Source organism: Felis catus, chromosome D1 (assembly GCF_018350175.1).
Source record: "Felis catus isolate Fca126 chromosome D1, F.catus_Fca126_mat1.0, whole genome shotgun sequence".
NCBI lineage: Eukaryota > Metazoa > Chordata > Mammalia > Carnivora > Felidae > Felis > Felis catus.
In genome coordinates, this window is record NC_058377.1 from 46,573,832 (window position 1) to 46,587,061 (window position 13,230).

Consider the following 13,230-nt stretch of genomic DNA (forward strand, 5'->3'; position numbering starts at 1 on the left):
TGCAACAGAAATGGGAGACATTCTGGAAATGCCAGAACCACCATCTCTCTCCCTGTCCACATGACACTCTTGGGTATTATGGTAGAAATGAAAATACTTTTTCATGGTCAGTCTTGGCAGTCTTTTACTGCTTGCTCATTTTTGTGTTTGCATCTTTTCATTCTTTTCCACAAATATTTATTGAGCACCTTTGTGCAAGGCACTGTTCTATGTGCTGGGATTGTACCAGCAAAATAAAACAAATCTACCCTCATTCATAAAGCCTACATCCCAGTGGGAGGAGAAATGTAACCAAAGTAAGTTACATTGTATGCTAGATCATTGAAATGTTGAATAAGAAAGCAAGTCAAGGGTCAAGTACACGGAAAGAGATGCAATTTTAAATGTGGCTTTTACATTTTCTGATTCCAGTTATCTAAAGTCTTTAGTGGTCTAGGTTACAGGTTACTGTTCCAATTATCACTCATAGCACTTGTTTCATTGCCTATTTGGTGATCTTTGCGAGCTATCTGACCTAAATTTTCAGCAATCTCAGGAGCCTCAAGATTTAGTTTTAAGTATCCACAGCAAGGGCAGGCAAACTATAGGTCTGGGAACTGAATATGGCCTACTGCCTGTTTTTATTAATTTCATTGGAACACAGCCAGGCCCATTTGTCTACAGATTGTGTATAGCTGCTTTCACACTATAGCAGCAGAGTTGAGTGAATGTGACAGAGACTGTATGGGCCACAAAGCCTAAAAAATTTACTCCCTAGCTGTTTATAAAAAAGTTTACCAACTGCTGATCTATAGAGATACACATAGGAACTAATAACAAAAGTGAAATGGGTACCAACATATATAGTTGGAGCAAGTTAATTTGGTACATTAATAAATACCCTTTCATTAATTCTGACAGATGAGCATGGAAATAATTGTGTACTGAGCTATTAGCCAAAATGCTGTTTATAGCAATAGAAAAAAAAAACAAAAACAAAAACAAAAACAGAAGCAATGAGCACATCCAAAAAGGTATTAAATACAGGTATATTCGTGGAGATGCAGGGTTTTTATAAAAAAACAAAGCTCATCATCTCAAAATTTGACAAAATTCAGTTTTGTATTTTATGCTGGGTCCCCTCATTTTACTTCCTACCTTATGATTACTCAGGTTTTCTTCATTTCCTCTGCTTCAGGTTAATTCCTCCACATGTCATGTTGGTCCTAACTGGGGGATTTTCTCGTTATTTCTTCTTGTTCATAAGTGTATACAAAGCACCTTGTGTTTGGAACAAAACAATCAACTACTCTCAAGTCTGATTCCCTCAATCTATTTCTCTTAAGCAATACCTTTCTAGAAAAGCAGATATAACACTGTACATACTCCATTTCTTTCATTTTTCAACCCCCTGCATTCAAACTTCTATGTCCTCTTCTCACTTGCTCTAATGGCAAAATATCCACTCAGATTACTTATGGTCTAGCTGCAAACCAAACAGCAGTATATTTTTTAATAGTGCAGATAGCTTAATTAAATCGTATGTGCCAACTCTAAATTTTAAATTTAATCACTATGATATTATTACAGAAGAAATACGAAGACATAGGAAATACGATTTCCAGTAAAAATAATGTAATTTAGGGTTTAATGTATATCAAGTACTATTCTGGCTGCTTCCCATGTGTCTAATCATTTGATCCTTAATAACTCTATGAGTATCTTATCCCTGTTTCACACAAGAGGAAACTGAGGTAGATGTTAAGTTACTTAGCCCAGCTTATAGTTGCACAGTCAAAACTTAAAATTCAGTTTAGTTCTAGAACTTACACTTAATCACTACATTATATAGCGTTCTTTTTTTTGTTTTAATTTTTTAATGTTTTATTTATTTTTAAGACAGAGAGACAGAGCATGAGTGGGGAGGGGCAGAGAGAGAGGGAGAAACAGAATCTGAAGCAGGCTCCAGGCTCTGAGCTGTCAGCACAGAGCCCGATGCGGGGCTTGAACTCACAAACTGTGAGATCATGACCTGAGCCGAAGTTGGACGCTTAACCAACTGAGCCACCCAGGTGCCCCTATAATAGCTTTCTTCAGGTAAAAGAACTACAAAAATGATCACTCCAAAAACGGGCATACTTTTATTACTTTCAACATTTCTCTTTATCACAATGAAAATAAACTAACACACAGCTTTACAAAAATAAATTTTTATTAAAAGCAGTAGAGTCTGAGCAGGAGACAGTACAAAGAATGTAAACAATGTAAACATCACTACATTCAGCTCAGCCTGATTGAATGCTGAAAGACAACTCTAAATGCTCTATGTGCCCTTACTAGCAAGATACATTAATCTATTGTACACAGAAAACACGCTCTAATTTTGATTAGGAAAAAGTATTTTATCGAAGTCGGTCCCAGCGCCAAATACTGGCATCATCACAAACAGCTATAAGAATACTGCTATCCCTGCTAAAACTGGTTTGTCGAATAGCAGCACCACATTTATGATGAGTCAGTGTTGTACATCTAGGGGAAAACAAGACAACAGGTTAAATGCCATTCACAGAATATGTTGTCAGTATCTAACTTAAGCCAGTAAATTAGAAAACAAAGAGATGTTCCAAGTCCTATAGAACGCATTGAAAACATCACTAAGAGCTCAACCTCAATTTTCATAAAATTTGGGTACATTTTAAATTAAAAAAGTTAACTTGTCACCAGGATACTTATAACCAGTCACTATGATAAAAGATAAATGCTTTAAAATAACTGAGTCATTTAAATGTCAAAAATGATTTGAGGATGGTACCTTAAGTATCAATTACTTCCTCTATACTGACATAACATTTAAGAAAAAGGCAGTAATTATCAATAAAATTTCTGAATACTTACTTGGCTTTATGAGGATCTTCTACTTCTAAATCCCAAACATAAAGTTTGCCAACCTGATTGCCCAATGCAAGCATCTGTATAAACACATTTTTTTAAACATCCAATTATTAAAATAGGCTATAAAGTATTCAAGCATTCCTACGACATACTCATATTCCAGAAAAACCTCAGCTCCAGCTTATGGCCATGCTTATAATTATTTCTTTGCCATCTTAAATTTTGGATTTGTAAATGGGGATAAGAGCAACTAATACCTCACAGAAGTACTTTGAGTAAATCAGAAGGCATTCTGCAAATTTATGAAGAACTTTTACAAGTTACATTGTTAGCATGTACTCTTTATTCTGCCTTAAAGAACTGTAGCAAAAACTACAGACAGCTCCTCCAAAGCTTTCTTACAGAAGTAAATACCCAAGTAATTTGTTACTACAAAATCCTAACACCAATCTCCTTAAAATTTTAGATAACTATGGGGCGCCGGGGTGGCTCAGTCAGTTAAGCGTCTGACTTCAGCTCAGGTCGTGATCTCACCATTCGTGGGTTCGAGCCCCATGTCAGGCTCTGTGCTGACAACTTGGAGCCTGGAGCCTGCTTCAGGTTCTGTCTCCCCCTCTCTCTGCCCCTCCCCTACTCGTGCTCTGTCTCTCTCTCTCTCTCTCTCAAAAATAAATAAATGCACACACCAAAAAAAAACCAAAAAAAAAAACAAAAAAAAAAACCTTTTAGATAACTGGTACTTTGCCCCATGTTTGTTTTTCTTTAGGTTTTTCTACCAAAAATCTACTTACAAAGGTTAACTCTAAACACCAAAACATTAAATCTTAGTAACATGTTACAGAAAGTAAATACCTCACTGCCACGATTGACACCTGCAATTGCATTTATAATAAGCACTGCAGATGGTGTGCAGAGCCACAAAGGTAGAATAAATAACACCAAAAGCCAAAGTAATCAATATAAAATACTGAGGTAGAGATTCTTAGAGGGAACCGAACATGGATGCACAAAAGAAAAGTGAAATTATAATGGTCTAAGTCAAGTAATTTGAAAATGTAAAAATATGTTGCTACCTTTTGCCAGAAATCCATAGAAAACCTCATGTACCAAATGTCACACTGGCTGTAATCGAATCGCCCGAGAATAGTCACATTAGACTCACTGGGTTTAATTTTGTCTATATCATCTTCCATTTTGCCAGGTTTCCAGCACACAATGGCATTTTCACAAGACTTTGAAAGAGAAAAATGAGAAAAAAAAAGATATGTTATGTAAAGAACTGAATTTAACTTTTGTTTAAAAAGCCTTTTTTCTATTATCTTTTTACAATTGACAGTCTTAAAACCTGGTTATCCATCTACTAAATACAGTGATATACATTTATTTATATTTGGAGTCAATGCCCACACTTGACGACAAGAAGTTATATTATCAACAGAAGTTAACAATACCCAAAAGCATTATATTATCTGGAATATTCATTTTGAAGTCACAATTTCTCTTCCAAACCAAATTCAGCTCTAGATACTCTGGCATCCAGAGACTTGAGTGTTTTATAGCAAAGGTAAAATTATATAAACTGTATACAAATAGATGGCTCTTCAATGTGTCCCCTGCTTAGAGATAAGATTATAATAGAAGGCAATTAAACACGTGGTTTAACATCAAGACATTGATATGAGGATAGGATGGAAATAGACTAAGTTACACCTTCTCTATCCTGTAACATCATATCTTTCTTTGCACACATCTAAGTTAAGCACCAAGTAGTAAAGAATACGAGGGAAGAAAAATTACAACACAGTGGGCACTATTCACATTATAGGTCAGTGGTGTGCCAATTAAGGGACCTTTGGCAATGTCCCTGGCCTTTAGTAGGTAGAGGCCAGAATGTTGCTGAACGTCGTACAATGTACAGGATGGCCTTTCCCATAAAAAAAAATTATCTAGCCCAATGTCTCAACAGAACCTAGACTGAGAAATTCTTGTGTAGGTAGAGCGCCTCCTGGAGTTTTACAGGACACAGCCTACACAGTCACATATGGCAGCTCTGTCAGGTTCACTGACCTATAAAATAGTTTAACAGCAGAGGCACAGGAAGACTAGGGAGGAAACAATACCCCTTTTTTTTCTTCCTCTCTGCCTTTTTGAAATCAAAGGGCTATATATCTGATATACAAATTCTTTACTGTAAAGTACCTTGGACATTACCTACTCTGATAACTCTTAACTAAGTGCACGATTGGACTGAAAGCCTGTCTATTTCTCTCAAAAGACTCATCTTGGTCCCAACCTTACTGAATGAGAACCTCTACAAGTGAAGGCCAAAACAGAAGAATTGTAACACAGCTCTTCAAGTGCTTGTCACTGACTGCACTGGTAAAGGACCCTTAATTAGTAAAGTGCCCTCATGGAAAACTAAAACTTAAGGAGCTAAAAAGAATTTGACAAGCCTAACAGATGACTACACTTAAAAATCATCTAGAAAGCTTTTTAAAACTAAAATTCCCAGGTCCTTGTGCCAGATTTAGAATCTCCAGGAGTGAGGCCTAGGAATCTATTTTTACAATGTTCTCCCAGTGATTCTGATGCAGAAATAGATTTGAGACCACCAATATAGTTCATTCAGGTCAGCTTCCTGAAACCTAAAATGCAGAAATTCTTTCCTATCATCTGATTAAGTTCTAAGAAAAGAAATTTTAGAGCTGATGGCTTTTTACTTTTACTTCCAAAATGATGGAGTAGATATACTTTCTCCTATTATCCTCATTGTAGCTTGAAAGACTAAATATCAAATATAAAGCAAACATAAGACTCTGAAAGGTACAGAGAAGGCAGTCTGGTTAGGAACCTTGGGATGTGAAGCACATTGAGTTCCTTGGTTTTCTTTTGCCTCATTTACAGACTGGATACTAGAGAAGGCAGCAACTCCCCCATACTAACAGGTAAAGGCCAAAAAAAAAAATCCCAACAAAAGCCTGTTCTCTCTGGCCAAAGAACCAGGAAGATAGCAACATAGCCAAGAGAGAACATTTTCGAACACTCTGCTCTAGCCAAACACCACAGAAAAAAAAAAACAAAAAAACAAAAAACTGTGGGCCCACCCTCATGTGAACCAGCCAAGGCCCAGTGGGGAGCACTTCTCAGGTGGTTAACTATGCACCTCAAGTGCATCCTCAACTCACCCTATCCCTCATCATAATGAGGTAACTCTCCTCCTTTCCAGCTGGGGTGGTATCAGAGGCGGCCCAGCAGAAAGTTAGCATGTTTACCACCAGCCACAACCCCCAGGGTCAGTGGAGACCACTTGGGAAACAGTAATAAGACACTATCATCTGACTTGCCCCACCACCTGCCAATCATGAAGTAGTGCTCCCTTTCCCCAGCTGAAAATTTATCAGAGGAAGTCTGCTGCAAAAGATTTAAATAAAATAAGACCCAGAGTCTTGTATAATACTCAAAATATCCAGATCTCAATCAAAAATTCATTTGTCATACCAAGAATCTTAAAATTCTCAATTTTAATGCTAAAAGACAATAAATGCCAACATTGAGATGACACAGATGTTGGAACTACCTAACACGGATTTAGCCACCATAAAAATGCTTCAATGAGCAATTACAAACACACTTAAAACAATTAAAAGTCTCAGCCAAAAAATAAAAAATAAAAACAATCAAATGGAAATCTTAGAACCGAAAAATTACTATAACCAAAATAAGAAAATCAATGGAAAGGTTCAACAGATGAATAGAGTCAATAAATTTAAAGTTAGAACAGAAACTATCCAATCTAAACAAAAGAAAACAAATGTACACAAGAAAGGCCCAGGGGTCCAAATAAAAGATGTAACATTCATATCATTAGAGTTCCAAAAGAAGGGCAGAAGACAGCAGGCCTAAAAAAGAATTTGAATAATGGCTGAAAAGTTTCCAAATCTGGGACAAACTATGTCCCCAAAAGACATAAATCTACTACAAATTCAAGGTGAATAAACCCCAAAAGATAAATTCAAAGAAATCTGTATCAAGGCACATCACATTCAAACTTCTGAAAACTAAAAACACATAAGAAAAAAATCATGAAAGCAGTTAAGACAGAACACTTCTGTTTAGGAAAAAAAACAATTCCAATGATGTCAGGTATCTCATCAGAAACCACAGACCCTGGAAGGAAGGAGTACAACATTTTTCAAATGTTTAAAGAAAAGAATTGTCAACAGAAAAATCCTATAAAGAGCGAATGTACCTTTCAGGAATGAAGGAAAAATGAGGCCATTCTCAAATGAAGAAAAATTGAGAATTTGTCACTGGCAAACCTGCCCTAAAGGAATGATTACAGGCACCTTTATAAACATAAAGGAAATAATATAAGGAATCTTGGAACATCAGGATGGAAGAAAAATGGAAAAAGCAAAATAAGCAAATACAATACCCTCCTTTCCCTCTGGAGTTTTTAAGTTATATTTGATGGTTGAAGCAAAAATGGTAATACTTTTTGATGTTCTCAAGTATAAAGGGAATATTTAAGACAATTATACTATAAATGGAGGACAAAGTAAGAATATAGAGGAAATAAGATTTCTATACTTCGTATGAAGTGGTAAAATGTTGATACACAGTAGACAGACAAGTTATATAAATATATATTTATACTTATATTTGCATGGTAGTATATTTTTAGATAATTTTTTACTTTTAATCTATACATATTTTATACCTAGTGAACTTTCTTATAGATAGCATAACAAAAATACATAATATATATAAGATATGGCAACAAAATAGGTAATATGCATATATAATGTAACCGCTAGAGGAAACACCAAAAAAGCTACATAAAGAAATGTACTCAACACTACACATAAATCAAAATGGAATTCTAAAAAATGTTCGCATAGGGGTGCCTGGATGGTTTAGTTAGTAGAACATATGACTCTTGATCTAGGAATTGTGAGTTCAAGCCCCACATTAGGTGTTGAGCCTACCAAAAAAAAAAAAAGATGTTCATATAACCTATATGAAATTAGGGGAAAAGCCCAGATAAAAGAAAATAAGAAAAAAAAAAAATTAAAGGATCCAGTCATTAAGACATAGCAATAACAAGCAACCCACAGAGCAGCTAAACATCATAAAACTGAAAGCAGTATGGGAAAAATCCACAATTACAGCTGGAAACTTCCCCATCTCTCACTAGTTGATAAAATAAGTAGACAGAAAAAGCAGTGCAGATATGGAATTCAACCACGCCATCAACAAGAGCAGCTAACTCACATTTACAGTACTTACACACAAACAGAACTGCACATCCATTTCAAGCTCCTATGGAACATATACCTCAGATAGAGTCATACAATAAATCTCAAAAAGTTTAAAAGAGCCAAGATCATCAAGAGTATGCTGTGACCACAATGGAATCAAACTGAAATCAATAAGAGAAAGATACAAGAAAATCTCCAGCACCTAGAAACTAAACAACACACTTCGTATCAAAATTAGTGAAATGCAGCTGAAGCAGTGCTGACAGGAAAACTTACAGCATCTAATACTTACTTTAGAAAAGTCTCAACTCAATAATCTAAGCTCTCTTAGAGCACCTGGGTGGCTCAGTCAGTTAAGCGTCCTGACTTGAACCCCAGTCACAATCTCACCATTCATAGGTTCAAGCCCCACATCAGGCTCTGTGCTGACAGCTCAGAGCCTGGAGCCTGCTTTGGATTCTGTGTCTCCCTCTCTCTCTCTCAAAAATAAATAAGCATTAAAAAAAAATTTTTAACATTTATTCAATTTTGAAAGGCAGAGAGAGACAGTGCGAATGGGGGAGGGGTAGAGAGAGAGGGAGACAGAAACAGAAGCAGGCTCCAGGCTCCGAGCTATCAGCACAGAGCCTGATGAGGGGCTCAAACTCAGGGACCGCGAGATGATGACCTGAGCCGAAGTCGGCCACTTACCCGACTGAGCCACCCAGGCACCCCCCAAAAATTTTTTTTAATAATCTAAGCTCCCACACCTTAAGAAATTGGCAAAAGAGCAAAATACATCCATGGGAAATAAAAGAAGAGATAAAAAATTGATGAGTCCTTAATCAAGACTGACAAAAAAAGAAGACAATAAATTACCAATTTCAGGAATGAAACAGGGCCATCAGTAGAGACCTTGCAGTTATCAAAAGGGCAGTAAGAATACTACAAACAACTCTACACACAATTTTTACTTTAAATACAATGGACCAATTCCTCAAACAGCACAAATTACCACAACTCACACAATATAAAATAGTTAATTTCAACAGTCAGTTCTTTTAACTATCAGGGAAACTGAATCTGTTATCCTTAAAACTCTCCCTCAAAAATTTCTAGGCCCAGATGATTTAACTGGAGAATTCTAACAACCATTTATGAAGAATTAACATCAATTCTATAAACACCAATTCTATCAATTCCAGAAAATAGGAGGGAAAACTTCCCAATTCATTTTATAAAGCCAGTATTATCAATAGGAAAACCAGACAAAGACATTACAAAAAACTTCAGACTAATATCAGTCTCATCAACACAAATACAGAAATATTTAACAAAATACCAACTATTAGCAACATATATAAAAATTATACACTATGACCAAATAAACTAATTCCAGGGACTGGAATCAATATTAAAAAAAACAATGACAGGGTGCCTGGGTGGCTCAGAGCAGAGCGTGCTTGGGATTCTCTGTCCTCCAGTCTCTGTCCCTTCCCCCAATCACACACACTTTCTCTTTCTCAAAGTAAATCAACTTAAAAAAAAGAAATACACTGCATTAACAGGCTAAGGAAGAAAAATCACATGACCATACCAACTGATAGAGAAAAAGCATTTAACAAAATTCAACAAGGATTTCATGATAAAACTCTCAAAAAACTAGTAAGGGAGACAGTTCTCAACTTGATAGAGAACATCTACAAAAAACAGCTAATTGTCAAACACTGAATTCTTTCCCCTTTAACATCAGAAACAAGTCAAGAACGTCTGATCTTAACATCACTATTCAACATAGAACTGTAAGTCTACCAGTGCAATAGGCAAGATCAGAAAGGAAACTATACAACTGCCCCTATTTGCAGATGACATGATAGTCTATGTAAAAAAATCCCAAGTCCTCGAGGAAAAAACCCTCCTAGAATTAGGTCACAGGATTAAAGGTCAATATGTAAAAATCAACTGCATTCCTATATACTAGCAATAAACACATAGAAATAAGGAATATCATTTGTAACCACAAAAAAGAGAAGTACTTAAGTATAAATCTAACAAAGTATGTACACGACTTCTACGCTAAAAGCTACATAATGCTGATAATAAAAATCAAAGATCTAAATAAATGGACAGACATGCTATGTTCATGAACTGGAGAGCAGAGCAAAGATATTAGTCCCCCACCAAACTGATATATAGGTTTAACATAATAGCAATCAAAATCTCCCTTGCCCATAAAACTCCTGGCAAGATTTTTTATAAAATGTAGACAAGATTATTCTAAAATTTAAATGGGAAGTCAAAGGAATCAAAATAACTAAAACAATTTTGAAAAAGAATAAAATGGAAGAAATCACTTAACCAATTCCAAGACTTACTATAGAGCCACAGTAACCAAGACTGCATATAGCAGTGGTAGAGAGAAATAGAACAGAAAAACCAGAAAAGGCCTCATACAAGTAGGCCAAACAACTCTGACCAAAATGCAAAAGCAGTTCAAAGGAGAAAGAATAGTTTTTCAACAAGTGGTGCTGAATAACTGGCTATCCACAGGCAAAAAAAAATGAACTACTACTTAAACCTCATACAAAAATTGACTCAAAATAGATCATACGTTAATATAAAATGTAACACGACAAAATGCAGGAAAAATTCCTTAGGATCCAGAGTGTGAAGAGCTTTTAAATGTAACATCAAAAGCACAATCCATAAAATAATTTTCTTCAAACAAAATTCAATAAATTGAAATTCGTCAAAATTAAAACCATTTGCTCTACAAAAGACCCTATTAAGAGGATGAAAAGACAAGCTACAGATTGGAAGAAATTTTTGCAAACTACATATCTGACACAGGATTCATATTCAGAATATATTCAGAACTCTCAAGACTCAACAATAAAAAAAAAACACACAAAACCAATCCAATTAGAAAATGAGCAAAAGATATGAAGAGACATCATCGAAAAGGATATATGGATGGTAAATAAGCACATGAAAAAGATGTTCAACATCACTAGCCATCAGGGAAATGCAAATTAAGACCACGATGAGGTATCACTACACACCTATCAGAACAGCTAAAATAAAAAATAGTGACAGTACCAAATGCCGGCGAAGATTCGGAGACACTGGATCTTTCATACATTGCTGGTGGGAATGTAAAATGGCACGGCCACTCTGGAAAATAGTTTGGCAGTTTCTTAAAAAACTAAACAAACTTAACCATGACCCAGCAATTGCCATTCTAGGCATTTATCCCAGAGAAATGAAAACTTAAGTCCACACAAAAACCTGAACACGATTGTTCATTAGAAGCTTTATTTGTAATAGCCCCAAACTGCAAAGGACCAAAATGTCCTACAATAGATGAATAGTTAAATAAACTGTGGTACAGCCATACCATGGAATACTACTCAGCAATAAAAAGGGGAAACTATTGATACACACAACAACTTGGATGGCATTATACTGAGTGAAAAAAACCAATCTTAAAAGGTCCCATACTGTTAACATTCCTGAACTGACAAAATTCACATGTGATAAAATGATGACATAGAACTATACGCACACATTGTACAATGTCAATTTCCTAAATTTGATATTGTATTATAGTTATGTGAGATATATGTGGGAGAAATCGGGTGAAGGGCAATATGGGACTTCTCTGCTTTGAAACTTACTGTCAATCTAATTATTTCAAGGTCAAAACTTTAAAAAAAGGAAAAACTATACCTGGAAGGCCAAGAAAAAAGTTAGGCTCTGCCCAAGAAAATATGCAATGCCCTGAAATCCACATCAAGAAAGGAGACTGGACAGCAATTTTTCCAAATATGACAATCCTAAATGTTCAGATAACATCACCAACAACTACTCTAAATTATCAGCAAAAAATATGTAAATATACATCAACACTTTAGAGATCAGGGGTTGGCAAACTACAGCCCATAGCCAACCCCAGCTGTTTTTGTAAATACAAATTTACCAAAATGGACACAAACATACCAAAAAACCCACCACTGGCTTTAGAAATTGGGTTATTTTATAGCATCAGATATCAGAGAAGAATATCATCTCACAAGTTAACATTTTTCCTATTATTACAGCACAAGTTATAACAATTCATCAGGATGTTTTATGCCTAAAACAAATTTCCAAATCTATGAGACTTCAAGGAAGAAAAAAAAAGGAATTTCTGCCATCTGCCATCCAATTTACCAAACTATATGAAAAAACTGTGCTCCCTGAAAAGTTCCAACTCACACAAACACAAATAACAGAAGTACAGCTTAACAACAGTTAGCATACCTTGGAAAGTATCAAATCACCTAACCATCGCACACAATCGACATAATTCCTATGTATGTCTCTGGTGGAAAAGTCAGGAAAGTGAATTTTCTGAGAAATAAATGGCCTGAAATGGAAATGTCAAAAGTTAAAAGAAAAAAGGATAGTAGAATCACACTAATTTTCACTTAAAAGATTTATAAAACTTTAATAAATACAATAAGCTATCTAAAGTTAAGCATTAACAGTCTATGAAAGTCAATATATCTAGATTATTTCAAAAGATCGTCATCTTTCTAGAACAATGACGTATCATTCCAAAGACTGCGAAAGAGAAAGCTAGATGAGAGTCCTGCCTTGAGCGACAATCTCTGGAAATGGTATCTGACAAGAATCTGGCATTTAATAAGACTTTTCCTGTATTTGGGTAAGTAAAACATATTGCTATACATACATACATATATATACATATATTTTGCTTAAACGTGTCTGTGAGAAGACCACCAACTACCAGTTCTTCCCGTTCTACAGATAATTAAAAGTATACCTAACATTTCCAATCTAGTGATTCAGTTTTAAACTGAAATTAATTATAAAAGAATGATATGCCATGAATTAGTTGTGTCTCTTGGGCAATTCAACACATCCTTTTTACTTCTCCTTCATATGTAAAAGGGTGCTGGGTTGAATCCTCTCATACATTCCTCCCAATTCCAATTCTAGGAGCTTTTCTTTATTAAAACATTAAAATGTTATTCATGATCTGTTATAAATTCTCAATTCTGCTGTAATTATGTTAACTGCTTTTTAGCCAAATAAATATTATAATCTATGGTTA

General features: G+C 35.3%; 1 protein-coding gene across 12 annotated transcripts in view; it reads right to left on the bottom strand.

Moving 5' to 3' along the window:
* Positions 1 to 2,173: 2,173 nt before the first annotated feature.
* EED (embryonic ectoderm development) overlaps positions 2,174 to 13,230 on the bottom strand; it is a 193,406-nt gene continuing 182,349 nt past the window's right edge. For 11 of the 12 annotated variants that reach the window (XM_045038655.1, XM_045038652.1, XM_045038657.1 and 8 more), the window contains 5 exons: positions 12,414 to 12,519; positions 11,211 to 11,285; positions 3,945 to 4,103; positions 2,875 to 2,948; positions 2,174 to 2,508 (listed from right to left, as the gene is read on the bottom strand). In XM_045038655.1, the coding sequence (XP_044894590.1) occupies positions 2,382 to 2,508; positions 2,875 to 2,948; positions 3,945 to 4,103; positions 11,211 to 11,285; positions 12,414 to 12,519 (541 nt within the window). In that variant the 3' untranslated portion in view covers positions 2,174 to 2,381. The remainder of the gene's footprint in view (positions 2,509 to 2,874; positions 2,949 to 3,944; positions 4,104 to 11,210; positions 11,286 to 12,413; positions 12,520 to 13,230) is intronic. The other variant, XM_011286546.4, reaches the window with a different exon arrangement.